This window comes from Myotis nattereri (genome assembly GCF_964212035.1).
Source record: "Myotis nattereri genome assembly, chromosome: 6".
NCBI classification, from domain to species: domain Eukaryota; kingdom Metazoa; phylum Chordata; class Mammalia; order Chiroptera; family Vespertilionidae; genus Myotis; species Myotis nattereri.
The window spans coordinates 70801020-70819058 of NC_138081.1; the positions used below are offsets into that span (position 1 = coordinate 70801020).

Below are 18039 nucleotides of genomic sequence, written 5' to 3' on the forward strand. Positions count from 1 at the left end.
CAGGCTGGTGCAGGAAAAAGCAGACACAGGCCAGCAAAGTCACTGAAATGGAAGACCAGTATGCATTACTTAATCCTCCAAGTTTTAGATTCTTCATCTGTAAAATGGAAAGGATAGACTAGCTGGTGTCTGATATAGTTAGTATATGAATATAGTAAAACTATATTTTGCAAAATAATTTTTCCATAGCAATGGGGGTTCAGTGGAAAGAACAACAGACTAGGAGCTCCAGAATACCTGACTTAGTACTTTTTCTCTCTGTGCTTAGCTTCTTCATTTGTAAACCTGCCTGTCTTAAGACTATATTAACAACATAAGATAGAATGTGTGGAAGTTCAGTGGACTTTTTGGAAAAAATTTATGTCTAAGGATGTAAGCTTTTTCTATTATTGAACTTGGAAAGAGTATCTGGTTTAAAGTGCATATGTACAATGGGATATTACTCAGGCATAAACAAGAATGAATTCTTACTATTTGCAATAACAGGCATGGACCTAGAGCAAGCATGTCAAACTCATGGCCCGCAGGCCGCATGCCTCAGTTATTTGGCTCGTGTTAGTCTTTGAGATTGACATGATTGAGGGGGTATTATGCCAAGTGAAATAAGTCAAAAGATACCATATGATTTCACTTATATGTGGAATCTAAAAAAAAACCCCAAACACAAATGAACAAACAAAACAGAAACAGATGCGTAGACACAGAACAAACTGAGGGTTGCCAGAAAGGAGGAGGGTAAGGAGGCTCTGTGAAAAAGGTAAGGGCTTAAGAAGTACAAACTGGTAGCTACAAATACTCACAGGGATATAGAGTACAGCACAGGGAATATAGTCAATAACATTGTAATAACTACGCATGGTTACTTGAAATATGGGGGACCACTTTGTCAAGTATGATTGTCTAACCACTATGCTATACACTTGAAACTAATATAATACTAGATGTCAATATAATTAAAAAATAAAATAGTTACTATAAATATGAAATGCTTTTAAATTTTCATAGACTAGAATAAAAAATATATACTTTACATAAAAATTATATAGAAAACAATATATTCTTCATTTTAAGATACAGAAGATCCTCAAATTGCTTTCTGATATAAACAGAAGAATCCAAATTTAGATGTCACACTTCTGAAAGGCCGTGTAGTGGAAAACATGTGCTTGCTATTCTCACTAACTAAAAAAAGCCAAAACTAGTTCTTTGTATAATAAAAACAAGTAAACTTTGTCAGAGTCGGAGGTGTTGAAAATTTTGGGGAGTTACAAGCCTAGATGCTTTCAAAAGTCTCTATTTTTCACATATTAGAAAAATCCAACAGCCAGAATACTTGTTTTCAACTGGGGAAATAGAAAATTTCATTTTTATTGTATAAAATGTACATGGCGACAACGCGGTACCATCTCACATCTGTCAGAATGGCTATGATCAACAAATCAATGAACGACAAGTGCTGGCGAGGATTCAGAGAAAAAGGAATCCTCGTGCACTGCTGGTGGGAATGCAGACTGTGGAGAACAGTATGGAGTTTCCTCAAAAACCTAAAAATGGAATTCCCATTTGGCCCAGTGATCCCACTTCTAAGAATATATCCCAAGAAACTAGAAACACCAATCAGAAAGGATATATGCACCCCTATGTTCATAGTGGCACAATTCACCATAGCTAAGATTTGGAAACAGCGTAAGTGCCCATCAGCAGATGAGTGGATTAAAAAACTGTGGTACATTTACACAATGGAATACTATGCTGTGGTAAAAAAGAAGAAACTCTTGCCTTTTGCAACAGCACGGATGGAACTGGAGAACATGATGCTAAGTGAAATAAGCCAGTCAGAGAAAGATAAATATCACATGATCTTACTCATTTGTGGAATATAATGAACAACATAAACTGATGAACAAAAACAGACACAGAGAAGCAACAATCAGACCGTCAAACCTCAGAGGGAAGGTAGGGGAAGGTGGGGGTAAGGAGGAGAGATCAACCAAAGGACTTGTATGAATATATATAAGCCTAACCAATGGACACAGGCAACAGGGGAATGAAGGCATGAGTGGGGGGAATGGGGGGGGGGGTAAATACCTTAATCAATAAAGAAAAAAATGTACATGGCATAAAATTTAACATTTTACCCATTTTTAAGTGCACAGTTCAGTTGCATTAAGTATATTGACATTGTGTAAAACCATCACCACCATCTATCTCCAGAACTTTTTCATCTTCCCAAACGGAAACTCTGTACCCATTAAATAATAACTTCCTATTGTCCCCCTCAGCCCTGGCAGCTACCATTCTACTTCCTGTCTTTATGAAATTTACTATTCTAGGTGCTTCATATAATTGAAATTATACATGTGTCCTTTTGTGTCCGACCTACTTCAGTTAGTATGTCTTTAAGGTTTATCCATTTGGTAGCATATGTCAAAATTTCCTTCCTTTTTTAAGGTTGAATCATATTCCATTGTATGTATATGCCACATTTTGCTTATCCATTCATCAGCTGACAAACATTTGGGTTGTCTTTACCTTTTGGTATTGTGAATAATGCTGCTGTGAATCTCGGTGTACAAGTATCGTTTGAGTACTTGCTTTCAATTCTCTTGGCAATATATACAGAAAAAGAATTACAGGACCACATGGCAAATTTATGTTTAATCTTTTGAGGAACCACCATACTGTTTCCACAGTGTGAAATCTCATTTTAAATGAGAGAAGATCTATTTTATGGGTAAGCTTTTCCGTAGTCTGGATTTCTAGTTGATTGCCACTGGAGGCCATTCTTGTTTGCAACTGTGGGTGACCACAACCCATTTAAAAGATTTGCCAATTAATAACGCATTCTGAAGAGCAAAACAAGATACTTCAGGATTAAGCCCTGGTATTAGTTCATTCATTAATTTATGTTATCGATTACTATTTTAACCTCCCTTGTATTTTACAATGTTTTATAGTTTGCAAAGACTTCTGCAATACATTTATAACTTACAACTGTTCTATAGCATAAGGAGGGCAGATAATTTATAGTTCATGGAACCCAGAAGAGCCATGAGTGAATTGCCCAACCATGGAAGCAAGTCCAGTCTAGAACCCAGACTTCAGTCTCCTGGTCTACCTATTAAATGTTATGCTATATGATATTTTATTTATGCTTAGTATTATAAGTTATAATGGGTTATAAGTTATATTATTGTTTACATTTAATGTTAAATATTATACTCCAATTTTACATCAGTCAACTCATGATTTGGCTTTTATATTTCTCAGAATCTCCTGGGCACATTAGATAATACAGTGCACTCCGTGAATGTTTGTGGAAATGGGACTAAACAAATTCAAGTCCCTTTTGAATATGGGCTCCAGATGGGCTTATTAGTTTCTGCCTTCAGTTATACCAGACATACACGGTACTGGAGAAGCTGCCAATGAAGGGAAATCTACCAAATAGTTACCACCCTGCAACGTGTGAACAGAGGTAGGTATTTTTACACATGGCCACTTGTCTTCTTTAAAGTTCTGATATTTGTATTCCAAACAGAAGCCCCTTCATAAGACGACAGGATTTCACACATTCGTTGACTAAACATAACTGGGGGAGAGTTCTAAGTAAAGCAAGTGACTAAGAGCCAGAAATTCAAATTCCAATATCCGCTTAAAAACAGAAGAAAGAATTTGGAAGGAAATTTGGGAGACTACTTATTTCAGGCTCATTAACTCGAGAGCAACGCAAACCATCCCTGCGGGATGAGCTGTAATTTAACGTTATTTTGAAGAATATAGGAAGAAAAATCCCTCTGCTCTCTTCTAGGAAAGCAGGGTAGTTGCCCTGAGTGACAGGAAAGCCTATTATGCAAACCCCGATGGCTCATTATGTCCTAAGCTCACTCTGTCTGATCACAGTCCCAGTGGAAATGGAGAGCAGATGCTCAGCGCTCTCGTCTGACAGTCCTGCGAGCTCTTGGCTGAAGACTGACATCGACCCCAGCATGCAGCATGGCGCTTCGCACAACACAGCGTCCTCCCTGAGTGTTTGCGGAAGTGAGCTGGACAGTCAGGTCACCTTTGGATGCGGGCCCTCTCAGTCTGAAGACCACTTACGGAATCACTTTATAGGTTGCACCTTGTATTGAAAAATAAACGCATATATTCAATCTACTTCCCTAAGTACAGGCCTATCTTAAACTTCCTGGCCATGTTGGATATCATTTTGGTAAGAAGTAGAGTTAATTATAATGTCTTGCTCACTTTTGTATCTTTGGTGCCTGGTACACTGCCCAGCACACAGAAGGCAAGCGAAAACACATGCTGAAAGAAGGACTGTGTAGGTCTAAAGGTTGGAATTGATGCTGGAAAACACTCACTATAAATAAAGACATTTGCTAAGTGCTGGAAGTATTAGGGATACCACAGCCACTCATCTCAACATCTTCTGTTCCCATAGCATTTATTAGCATGTCAAACAAAGAAAGTAATTAACCTTTATTTATCATTCCTTGGCTTTCCTTTGAATGATGGTGCTTAAGATGATAAAACAAAAAAGAGCAAAACAAACAAATAAACAAAAAAGCCCTGGCCGGTTTGGCTCAGTGGATAGAGCATTGGCCTGCAGACTGAAGGGTCCCAGGTTCGATTCCGGTCAAGGGCATGTACCTTGGTTGCGGGCACATCCCCAGTAGGGGTTGTGCAGGAGGCAGCTGATCGATGCTTCTCTCTCATCAATGTTTTTCTTTTCTTTTTAAATATATATATTTTTATTGATTTCAGAGAGGAAGGGAGAGGGATAGAGAAATAGAAACATCAATGATGAGAGAGAATCATTGATTGGCTGCCTCCCTACTGGGGACTGAGCCCGCAACCTGGGTAAGTGCCCTTAACCGGAATCGAACCCAGGACCCTTCAGTCTGCAGGCTGATGCTCTATCCACTGAGCCAAACCAAATAGGGCATCTCATTGATGTTTCTAACTCTCTATCCCTCTCCTTTCCTCTCTGTAAAAAAATCAATAAAATATATTAAAAAACAAACAAATAAAAATCAAGAATGAACACATTAAAAAAAGCAGGAGAAGTGGAAGCAACTACTTTGGAAACTTATAAAATTACTTAGGGCATGGAATGTGTTGTACAATCCTGGGTCTACCCAGCTCTGCCACTGACTACCTGGGTAATCGTGGAAAACTATTTTACTTCTCTCAGTGTCAGTTTTCTCACCTATTAAACAGAAATATTTCAGGGAAGCTTGTGTGAATTAAATAACTGACTGTTCCTGACAGTAATAGGTATTCAACCAATGAAGGTTATTATTGGTCATTGAATCAAGTTAATATTTTAGTCTAGTGATTCAAATCAATGTTTTAAAACATGATTAAGATTTTTTTGAAAAAGGAAATATTAAGTGATTTGAAGAGTGAATTTGGTTTTATTCTTAAAAACAATAGAAAAGAGGCTGGATTTACGAGGTCTAAGCCTTCCCTAGACAGAATTGGTGTCCACTATAATCTGGCAGCCTGTGTGTCAGGACAGCTAACATGGCTCATTTACCTTTAAGTAGAATATGTACAGGACTCTGTGAATAATGCAGTGAACAGAGGAGGAGGAGGACCCTAGGATGAATTCCAGGTTCCTGGCTTGGGCAACTAGATGATGGCATGCCTGTGGCATACCAGCTTCTGCACTGGTTGCTGGGATACTGAGGTCAATAAGACATGTGTTGGTTAATTCTGTCCCAGTTAGGAAAAGCATTGTCAGAGTAGATGCAATAACCAAATCTGTCTGGATGAGCACCGAAAGGCTCCACAGAGGAGATAACATTTATTTGGGTGGGGAGTTAAAGAAGCAAGAAGCAGAGCCGCTCTGACATTGGAGGAAAAGGAGTTGGAATTTGACAGAGTTCTTTCCTGATGGTTTTTATTTTCATAGAGAAGGAGATGGCTAAATAACTTGTTGAAATGAAGGTAGGCAGGAGTGGATAAGCAACCTAGACAAGTGGTAAAGACTTAACCACTGCAAGGAAAGAGAAGGGAACAGCTTAGGGAAAAGAAAGGACTGCTGAGGAGTGAGGAGGCAGCTCTAAATGAACTTGAAAGGCCCATGTCACTGTGCCCAGCCCGTGGCCTTCCTGTGACAGGGCTATACAAAGCCAATGGCTGGATGACATGTGTTGGTCCAACAGTCACTAGATTAAATTATAAAAGAAAACAAAGTAGTTCCCTTGTTTCCAGGAGAATGGTTTAGTGATCTTTAGTACTCAGCTTCGGGGAACGCAGAGGGAATATGGGGTTGGGGACCCGACTCACCATTTTGCATTTTCTCTGCTAACACTGAAGCCAGTGCCTGAGTGGACAGTGGTTGTGTTTGTCGGCTCTTCAGTCCAGAGAAGCTCACTCGCGTCTAAGGTAGGGACGGGCACATCGTCTCCATTGCTGACCAGGACAATAGGAGTGTCTGCAGCAAAAACGCACTGTTCCTCCAGAACAAGATGGGGGTCCGGGGGAGGAGGGGGAGGGGTCACAGGCGGTGGAGGGACCGCAGACTTGGGTTTGCCTGTGCTCAGCTCCTCGGTCTCAGGGCCCGCTGGCTCAGTTTTGAGACTCTCCACCTTGGCCTCCGATGGCTTTCCTTTAAGGTCGGAAGTACCAGCAGTGGTTGCATCTGAGGATGGCCGAGGCGTGGGCCGCTTGCCAGTTTTTTTCTTGCCCTTTGTGGTTCCCACCGTCCCAGTTTTGCTAGAAACTGTCTCCTTTGAAGTTTTGAGAAAAGACGAAGAAGAAGTAGGTGGTGACGCTGATGCTTTGGAGCCCGTAGTCTTTTTGGAATGAGAGGAACCAGCTAAAATAGAGAGATTTTGCATTAAAAGTCAGAGAAGACAGCACTTTCCAAACAAGCTAACCAAGCTGCAATTGTCAATGACAACATCCCCTTAAAAATTTTTAAATGTATTGAAAAACAAATGACTAAAAGAAAATGATAATGGTTTTGTTTTCTGCCCCCTCCCTGCCTCCAATCAAAGAGGGAGTGATGCTTGAGGCAAAACCCAAAGAGATAAGGGTCCTTTGTTTCTCCCTCCTCTAGTCTTTTTTAAAAAAATATATTTTATTGAATTTTTACAGAGAGGAAAGGAGACGGATAGAGAGTTAGAAACATCAATGAGAGAGAAACATCGATCAGCTGCCTCCTGCACGCCCCCTACTGGGAATGTGCCTGCAACCAAGGTACATGCCCTTGACCGGAATCGAACCTGGGACCCTTCAGTCCGCAGACGCTCTATCCACTGAGCCAAACCAGTTAGGGCCCTCCTCTAGTCTTTACGGGGTCAGCCAAAGGGAGTCCTCAGCTCCTTGCCTTTTGGGTGACCTGAAAAAGCCCCTGCATGCTCCAAAGTACGGGTACTATCATGTGCAGAGGACAGACACCGGCAGCTGTCTGGGCTTAGCACAAGGCTGAGCTCACCACAAGTGATGCAGGTTCTACGGTGTCTTCCTGGGAATGGCGTGGCCCACACTCAGAAGAGGCCTGGGTATATACCACCAGCTCCTTTCTGGGCCAAAAGCAATGTTCTCATCTTACTGCTAAGGGAATGAACTCTAACCCAGCTCTCCGCACGGCCCCAGTGAGAAGCCTGCCGTGCTGGCCCGTACCACCATGGGCAATGGTGATGGACAGAGTAAAGGCACAGGGCCACCTGTAAAAGTCAAGTCTCCTGCAAAATATCAAAGGCAGAAACATTTCTTTTCTACAAAAAAAGTCTAAGTGGGTACTAGTTGAATAATTTGAAGAAAAAGAGTATCACTGGATCTTCTGACAACTGCTTATGTTCCTCTAGGGCAGTGATTCTCAACCTTCTGGCCCTTTAAACACAGTTCCTCATGTTGTGACCCAACCATAAAATTATTTTCGTTGCTACTTCATAACTGTAATGTTGCTACTGTTATGAATCGTAATGTAAATATCTGATATGCAGGATGGTCTTAGGCGACCCCTGTGAAAGGGTCGTTTGACCGCCAAAGGGGTCGCGACACACAGGTTGAGAACCGCTGCTCTAGGGACTTGGTCAGTGGTGTGTTTGCCTACTTCTGGATAGAGCTGCCTTTATTTAACCAAACCATTTTTAGGAAAAGAAAGGTTAGCTCTCCTTCCTTTATATGATCTTAGGAAATACAGTTAGACTCCTATGAGAACGCACTTTTGTTTCATGAGCTCTAGGACCTATACATTTTTCCTAATTGCTTTTTCCGTTGTAATGTTGTATGCCCCTTCTTTTTCACGAGGGGTTAAACTGCCTTCCACAGAGCTATCAGACAATATCTGATTAGTATTGTGAAGCCAATCTGAATTGCACACAGATGTTATTGTAACTTACCTCTGGTTAAGTCAATTGGGAGGGTCCCGAGATGAAGAACAAATAAAGGAATAGACAATGAGATGGAAGACTTCACCAATTCTGATATACTACAAGAAGCTAGTCTCACACAGGGACAAGATCCAGGCTTACAAGAAGTCTCCATAGCTTGGGGCTTTATTATTTTAGATATACACAATAACTAGTATTCTCCTCCTCCAAGTCTGGCCTGTCAATACTATTTTTTTTTTCATGGTTAGTTCTCTCTTGATAGACTGGTTCATGGGACAGTTTGCCTGCAGCCAGCCAGCCGTGGTTAATTCTACTTTTTTGAATTTAGCAATCTTCACTTGTTTCTAAGACAAATTAAGCAAACTCCTGCAATCTAAGTCCATTCTAAATTTATTTTTCACAACAAATATGGTAAGGATTTGATGTCTAAACATGTTCAATTATTTTCTTAGGTAAATTGAACATAATCCCTTCCACATAGCAATTCGAACAGGACTTTGCTGAAATCAGCCATGTTGCTTAAGTCACCTTGAGTGAAGGCCAGGACCAAAAAGAAATGCCACCTCTCCCGGTTAACTGCTTTTGTTGTTATCAAAGTGCATGACACTGTATGAGAAAGAACACGAGATAGGAGATTTTGCCTTATTTCATGGGCAATTTAGCTAACGGTGCCAAACAGCTATCTGGTCACCTGGAGGTGTATACTAATTAGGTAACAGAAATAGAATCTTAACCGATAGCTTTCCTTGAGAACTAAAAACATCTGAGTGAACGTCAAGAACAGCATTTGAAGTAACTTTCTAAAAGGTCAACGTTATTCAAGTGAAACATTACCATGTAGAAAGTTCTAAGTGGTTACAAATGGAATATCAGCTGGATTCTGATGGAGTGTTATCAATATTTGACAAAAGGATCCTTGTATGACGGACTTGATAGTATACTTCAATGCAACCGTTTCTCTGTGGCAGCCCCGTGAATAGCAACATTTTTATATACACTGTGGTCCAGTCGGGCTTCTTTAAATATAATGGATAACATGACTGTACTATTCTCTTAGGAACATCATGAGTCTGTAAATAAACCTTCAAGTTATAAAATATCTGGAAATAACTCAAAAATCTTTCATGGAAGCTGTCCCCTACCCTGGCATTAATCAGCTTTCTTCTGAGAGAAGGAAGACGGAGTGTAAGCCGAGCCCATAGCGAGCCGCTACCATGTGGGGTATGAGGAAGAGGGAAGGATGTGTGAGGCCAAGGACTGGCCTCCAGTTTGGAGCTTTTCTTGAAGAAGTGGATCAGAGCCTATATCACATGAGGCTGATCCTACGGTGTGCTAGGCAGTCAGGAAAATACAGATGCCAACAAGAATGGATGCTGACATGTGAGGGCAGCTGGTCCCTCAGGAAATGGCCTGAACGCATTGTTGGCAGGGCATTCTGGGACATTTCATTTAGCCCTCATTAGAAAAGACCCAGCACTCAAGGTCAAAGGCCGAAGAGAGGGACACAAGGAAGGAGACATCTATCTACATTCAGAGATCTGTCATACCGTCAACTAAGCCATTCTCCAAACTTGAGCATTATGAATTACAAAGGGAAAAAGATCAACAACAAGGCAAATCATGGTAGCTGATTGCAAGAACGTTGCTGCTGATTTTAGGGAAAATAAGGTTTGCTAAAAGACAGGACTTTTATGCACGTGTTAATGGCAAAAAGCCACCTAGCATGTGTATTTTGATTAATGTCTCATAAAAGCTGGGTGGCATGGTGGGCTTCCTCATGCCACTTCACTGGAAGATGGGCGCTCCCTTTGGGTTAAGCATATCTAATGTGAAAGGAGAGCTGGATACATATCACTTGCAGATGCTGTAGATCACCAAAACATCCCGTGGTGCAGTGGTCAGCAAACTGCGGCTCGCGAGCCACATGCAGCTCTTTGGCCCCTTGAGTGTGGCTCTTCCACAAAATACCGACTTCTGCACACGGGCCACGAAGCTTCAGTCGCACTGTACGTGCGCGCCCGCACGTGGTATTTTGTGGAAGAGCCACACTCAAGGGGCCAAAGAGCCGCATGTGGCTCACGAACCGCAGTTTGCCGACCACTGCCCTGGTGAACTGCAATAGTGACATGTAACCACACAGTAGGATGCTTTCCTGCTAACCGATTAAAGTCCTCTGTTTGGGGCGGAGGGAGCTCTGAGCATGTAACTTTCAACTCTGCTGAAACAGGAATGACTCAATAGAGAGTGGTGGGCTGACCCAACCTTTGTCGTTTATGAATAGATAAATGACTAGGTATGTGGACATATTTAAGACAATACAATACAGCAACTATGTCAAAGATGCAGTGTCACATTTTTATGTGCAAACCTAAGACATTCTGAAAGAAAACCCAAGCCAAAAATCTACCCATAAACTCAAACAGGTAGAAGGCCAGTTGATGTCTAAATAATATCATATCAGATCATCACCATTCACCAGACACACTGCTTTCCTGTTTCTTTCTGAAGGTCCTCGTGCAGATAAGTGGCTACTCAGGATGAAAGAGGTCTGTTCACCCCCAAACTAATGAGGTCAACTAATCAACTGGTCAACTTACTTTTGATGGAGATAGCAACAAAGGAACCTCCTGGGCATTCTCGGTGTCAAAGCTAAACGCACTGGTGTTCCACCCTAAGACACCAGACAATCAAAAGGCTACCATCCAAATCAGCCCCACCCCAGAGCCGTGCACCCTGGACTCAACACCACTGGGGGCATACTTACCAGCCTCTCGGGTCGTGTTTCGGCTTGTTGGCTTGGGTGGAGGGATGGGGGCCTGTTTACCAGAAGCCTTGGTGTTTTTTTTAATAGGAGGCACTTCGTCACCCTTGGGGCTGGCCCCAGCAGCAGTCCCTTTTGGAGGCACAGGTGTTTTGGGGGGCTTAGGTTTGGGTTTAGGCTTAGGAAGAGTTGAAGGAGGTGGAGCAGGAGCTGCCGGTGTTTCAGAGTGGTTTTCTGTGTTCTCTACAAATGAGAAAGTGAACAGTAGCAGACTGATACAGACACACACCATATATAGCAGGAGTGAGACAAACGGCGACAGCGATACAAACATGCAGCTGCTTGGCCCTTGGGAACCAGGGTGGCGTTCTGCACCAGAGAGAGCAATGTTTGGGGTCAGGACAAAGGCTGAAAGCCAAACCAGGCTGCGTTGTCTGGGGGCATGAATCACTCCTGTGATAACACAGGGTTGCACAAGTGACGCTGATGAAGTTACATTCAGGATGAATATAAATGTCCATCGTCAGGGGCTGACACCAGCCTTGAATTGGTGGCTGCTGGATGATGTATGAGCATGACTGCTACATTGAATTTCACAAAACTGAAGGGCTCCCAAGAGTGACTGATCAGTACATTACACACACCACCACAGGGTGAGGGGCTTACTACCCGTGATGGCTGGACCCACAGTTACCTTGGTCCCCTTGCTGTCAGAACTTAAGACTCATCAGCCAGACAGGTGGTGCTCTGCCTCACTGGGGTCAAAACCCAGTAACTTTCTAAGCTAAGGGAGCCTCTGTGGAACCCGTTACAGGAAACACAATGCACCAAAGGATGAACTGTTTTCTCAAGCTCTCCTGGTGCAGTCGGGCAGCTTCCTGTCTTACAACAGCTTCCTCTGGCCTGTCCTAACAGTGCCACGACTACGGGGACAGAATCCAAAAACTACCAAACTTGTTTTGTGATGTAAAAACACAAGTAACAATTTTGAAAAGACAAGGGTTAAACTTTTTTAACAATTTTATATCTAAGAATATGAACCTCTCACAAGGTTTTGCCTAGCCCTAGCTGAGGGAGAAATAGTATTTGTCTCTCATTACTGAAAGTGGAGATATGGAATGCTCATTCATATAGTCGCATCCGTATTTTTCCTAATAGTGATTGACTGACATGAAAATACAGTTCTGGTCCAAAGAGCTAAGCAGCATTTCTTTATAGATGGAGCACAATAAAAAAAACATAAGACAGTATTCAGACAAGACGAAGCCTTCCCTGGATGTTTCCTCCCATTATTGAGTGAGCAAGAAAAAGTTCAATATTAGCATGCATCACATTTCTTATCCTAGAAAAGGAGGACTTCACCCCCCTCACCCCGTGTTTCTACATCCCCATCAAACCACTGATATAACCACCATAAAAATGACTCAAGCTATGGTAGGTAATCAGTAGAACTTCTTTTATCCTCCCTCCGCCGTGAAACCCACCTCAGCCACTGTAGCCCAACTTGACCCCTCCTGCACATGAATTTATTGTAGCTACAGGTTCAACATGCATCAGAGGCTGCTTTGTGTTTGCCTTTCTGTTTATATATCGCGTCTCCCCAACTGAGCAGTGTCTCTCTTCACCTACCTGGTCTGAACCAGGAGGCCACTGAATCACAAAAGTCAGTTAGGTTTGAGAACAACACAAGTTAATGCACACCTAAAACATCTATCTCTCTATATAAAAGCCTAAGCGACCATTATGGCCGGGTGACCAGCCGGTAGCTATGATACGCATTGAACAACAGGGGGCAGATGCTCAATGCAGGAGCTGCCCCTGGTGGTCAGTGCGCTCCCACAGCCAACCTCTGGCAGCCCCTCCCCTCAGTTGGCCAGCCCCAATCGGGACTAGGCGAGGCAGCCCTGATCACCAACCAGGCTGAGGGATCCCACCCACGCACGATTCATGCACCGGGCCTCTAGTTTTAACATAAAACATATAACTAGACATTGACTTGCCAGTCTTTTGATGTAGGGCAGAAGCCTATTCTATAAGTACTTCTTCATTCTTTAGAAGGTTAGCCCCTAGCATAATATCATGTATAGAATTCAAGCCCAATAATATTGTCTGGTGAGAGCCAGTCAAACGGACTGACAACACTTGCTCTCTCTATTCCCTTTCACACCACCAACCCTCACAATTTCCCCCTCTGCCTTCATGGCAGACCATGGAGGGATCTTTTTTCTTTCTGCCCATAGCTTTAAATTCTAAAATCATACCCCAAAGAATCCAGCTTCTGGGTCTAGGTCTGGGTCATAGGAGGAGATGGTTCGCTCTATGACATTTGGGAACGACAATCCCTCCTGGGTGGAAAATGAACACAGTACACACAAACGCTTGGCCGGCTCTTGGAGAAGCATGGCCCGCTCCTTTCTCTGCGAACACCACCAATTACCGCTGTGTGTTTGCCACCTGGCTGATGTTTATGTTTACCCTGTGGTGATTCTGGAGGGGGGTGTGTGTGCACACACAAACAGTATGCTTTTCTGACTAAATTATAAACGACTATTGTCTAAAATTTTAAGCAGAACACTTTAAACATCCTGTCTATTCAATGAATGTGATTGATTAGCAGACAGTTATTAACAACATGCATTAGTTGAAAACAAACTCTTCCTTTTATCTGGGAGATAATGAATTCAGTCAAGTTATATTTTTAACTATTGCCATATGACCTGAAGACATGATTAAGTTGATGGAGTCTATGTGTATTATCTTTTCCAGAGGAGGTTCATTCATAAAGGCTGCCTTGACCTTTGGCTTGACAAGGACACCTTTCATGCAATAGTTTGGAGGATGGCTGTTTACTGTACTTCCATGTTTGGCTCCCTCCACCACATGGAGAGTTTAGTTCAATAGCAGAGCAAACCTGAGAACTGCATGCATCTTTGTCTTGCCTAGACTACACCTCTGCCCCCATTTCTCCTGCATCGGACTGCTGTCTCCTTCAAATCTTAGTTTAGAAATATCTTCCTATGGACCGATTTTTGTCCCCGTGAGAAGCTCCTGACTTGCTGCACTCAGGCCTTTCAAGTGGTTGGCACTTTGTACCACATGCTGGCTCCTCCTCTGCCACGATCTGCCTGCAGGCAAAGGCCATTGCTCCTTCACCACTCTCTTCCTGGTCCCCAGCAGAGTCTTACCCATGGCAGACCTTCATTATTATGTTGGCACAAATGCATTACATCATTTGTTACTTCACTGAAAGTCCTCAATAGAAATAACATCCAGTAATTTTCAGATTTCTCCTATTTAATGCCAAGCTATACTTAACGGATTGCAGATCGGTTTTTCTGCCTCTTCTATGATTAAGGGCCCTTGCTGAGAGGCTTATGAGAGACTAGGAGCCCTGAAGGTCTCCAGGGAAAAGTCTCCAGTGCTGGGCCCAAGACGACTGTACCAGCTCCAGAATCAGGTGCCTCCGGGCGCCTCAGGAGCACCCACCCACATGTCTGAGGTGAAACCTACCCACAGAGCAGTGTGAAGGCCACTTGTTATCTGGTTTTTTTGGACACTGATGTTTCAAATACTAAAGTACTGACATACTGTCTTAAAAAGAGATACAAGCATCTCAGGCTTTAAAGGCACATGACGTGGTTTTACAAACATAACCAATTAATAGATGAAATAATGCTCTTGGATAGGTTGCATAAATAATGTTCTTGTGCAAGGAAAGGGAGAGCTGCACCCCAAGATTAAGGGTGAATTAAGAACCTGGGATGGTGGGTTTGCAAGGTAGTGAGCTCAAACAGGAAGTGGGATCAGAAGAGGAGCAGACATAAAAGTGAATCTTGCGGTGTTTTTAGAATTAAATGGTACCTTTACAGAGAAATAAATGGTTACCTTTGTTCATTAAAGTATTGCCTACTCAACTTAATGTTTTGTGATGTGAATTATGAGTGACATTCATTTGACTTCCCAGAGGGGCTCTGGTGGGTGCACCATCCGCACAGGGGAGGGAGGCCATGTGTCTTACAGGGGGTGGGACGACATGCCCAGCATCTCACGTCCTTATATACAGACTAGCCAAGCAAGGTGCTACCTTGGACCTTATTTGACCAAAAGGAACTGACTGTACTCATTCTGAGTAAAGAATAAGAAAACAAAAACATCTCTCAAATATCCATGGACCTGTGAGATCTGCCATCGTCTTTGTAGAACATCAAGGCTTGCTGGTTTAATTAACATAAAACTGTCAGCAACTTCTTATTAGGTTGATAAGACTCCTTTGAAGTCTGGCCAGTCCACTGATGGACACCCCACACGGACCAAGTGAGCACCGGAGATGGCACTGTTACATAATAAAGAACGTAACTCTTCAATGCACAAAGGATGGACAAGGCACGGGCCACAGATGGATTTGAAATGTAACAGTTTGGTGAAACAGGACAGTTGGAATAAAAAAATAAAAGAAATCACTACTTGTGATAATACTTCCAAATAAATCCCCTTAAAATCTATTTAGGTCTGTTTCTCTTTAGGTTGCAGGAATAGTATCCTGAAAAATGTTAGTTAATTTCTCATAATCAATACTCATAAGCTTAACCAGAGTCCTTCAAAGAAACAAGACTAAGTACAAGTCCCATAGTATACTTAATATCGAATAAAGCAAAATAATAAACTTCTAACAGATTATTACCAGAGGCTTCTAAAAATTTTTAAAGGCTAATTTACATGCAAATAACAGGGGTGATGGGCTTCCAGAGTAGATGATTTTTAAGTCACAATGTCTGCAGGTTGCTCTTTTGTTCTCTTTGTCTTTGAAGGACTTGGATCAAGAACAGAAGAAAAGTTTGCTTCCAGCAGATTCTAAGAGTTCCCAAAATGCTTACAGAACCTAAACTAGGTTTGACAAATTTTTGCCATCCACCAACTCAGAGGCAGACATTACAGAAGGAAATAGTCCATTTCCTGAGGATTCATATTTATGCTGCATGGGATCTAGAACTTCCAACAAAGCCTTACTTTATAGGAGTTTCAGTTTATGTTTGCGTGAGTATGAGGTTTGGAGGTGCCTGCACGTAATAGCAGTGGTATGCAGAGGTCATCAATCAGTGACTAGGAACTTGTGAATGTTCTGGGGATCCTTAATAGACATGAATTTTGCAGTTATGCAACCTACCATAGCATAGTCACTCCAGAAAGCGAGGTCTTAAAGAAGCCTTTAGGAAATGGCATAATTGCCTCTGGTATATTCTGAAATTTCCAATTGCACAGACAAATCACTGAGCAGAAGAAGCTAGGCCAGTACAGCAACCCAAATCCTCAGCATCTCTGGGGACAATTCCTGAGTCTCTCTCAGAAATTTCTAGAACCTGGACTAGAACCCACAGTGTTGGGTGTGTGGATGCACCAGCCACACCCTCACTTCTGAGCTGAGTTGCTCACAGGGGCCACGTCTCACCAGCACAGAAAGATGTTCTGAATGCTGGCATTTTTTGTTTTTCCAAAGAAGATACTGAGAAAAAGCTCCTGAGGAAAAGATAATATTCCCAGACATCGCTAATCATTAAAGAGGCCATCCATCTGATTGTTACCGGTAATTAGCCCTCTTTAATAAAAAATTAAAATGATGTGCTTATAAAATGGATGCATCTACTTGAGGAAACTATCTAATTTCTCTTCACTAGTTATCATTTCTCTCCTCTGTGTATCTGCAAATTTTTCTCTCTACTGGTCTTAACATCACTATTTGGAGCCTAAGACCCGATTCCTGACATTGAGCTGTGGTGAAGGAAAAGAATGAGGGGTTTCTCTTGATTTTACCTTTCTTCTCTTCTGCCTTTTCCTCCAGAGGTGGTGCTTTTTCAGCTAGAGAGCCATTACCTTCTTCAGATTTTACTATATTTTCCTCTCGGGTAGATTCCTCTCCGATGGGTATCATGTGCCCGTTTGAATTTTCAAAGTTAACTGTTACATCTCCATCTAAAATAGGGAAAGAAACACCTAGATGTCTAATTGGATGGCTTTCTTAAAACCCAGCTTTACAGTTAGTAGGACTGTGGGGTTCAGGTTTCAGGCCCTGGGAACCAAATACATCCTGTACTATTTCACCGTGTTTTACTAAATAATTCATTCAAATGAAAGAACTAGAAAATCCTTCATCTTGGGAGGGAGCAGCTATGGAGTGGGCATCCAGATGCCATTCAGATAGTCGGATGGATCAGCCTAGTGATAAAACACCCTCGGGCAGCAGAATCCCTCTCTTCTTGTGCTTAAGTTTTGTTGAAGTCAATACTAGGAGTCTCTTTGTCATTCAGAAACTGAACCTAAAAGGAATAACCTGAAAAATGGAACAGACATTTTAACAAGCACCAAAAACACAGGGTGAATGAAAATACACAAGTAACACGAAATGTACTTACACATACAAACAATTAGTGGGAGGATATGACATGTTCCCAGCACCACCATCGGCAGAATATTACCTCTATGATATGTTAACTTAATGCAGCAGAACAGCTGCTCCTCTACAGTCAAGGAATGATGGTAGCAAGGCTAATTATATTTTCAGTATCTTATTTATGAAAACATTAAAATGAACTCATGTGCTTTGTTATACACAACTGATCAAAGAGTCTTTAAGTTGGCTTAATAATAATTTAAAAATATTAGGGGTAAAAAAAATGCAGAAAATGTAGTTACAGAACAATTTTTAAAAATCATAACTGAAAATAGTATTTCTAATATGTTAGCTAAATCACAAATAACCAATTGCAACTCCTGAATGTTCACAATTTCTAGGCGTTTCTAAAGTGAAAAGAGATTTTGCAGAAACTCTTCATTCAGCTGCCGAAATGCTTGAAAAGATTAACCCTGGAAAATTTTATGAAGCTTTGCTACCATTGCAAAAAAAAAAAAAAAAAAAAATTAAGGAATTGAAGT

General features: G+C 41.9%; 1 protein-coding gene across 14 annotated transcripts in view; it reads right to left on the minus strand.

Moving 5' to 3' along the window:
• The window catches only part of PHACTR2 (phosphatase and actin regulator 2), a gene marked incomplete at its 3' end in the record, with an annotated part of 162369 nt that overhangs the window by 29462 nt on the left and 114868 nt on the right, over positions 1 to 18039 (minus strand). For 8 of the 14 annotated variants that reach the window (XM_081094321.1, XM_081094331.1, XM_081094332.1 and 5 more), the window contains 2 exons: positions 16921 to 17079; positions 6298 to 6829 (listed from right to left, as the gene is read on the minus strand). In XM_081094321.1, coding sequence (XP_080950447.1) covers positions 6298 to 6829; positions 16921 to 17079 — 691 coding nt within the window. Of the gene's footprint in view, positions 1 to 6297; positions 6830 to 11115; positions 11356 to 16920; positions 17080 to 18039 lie in introns of all 14 variants that reach the window. The other 6 variants (XM_081094326.1, XM_081094319.1, XM_081094325.1 and 3 more) reach the window with 2 other exon arrangements.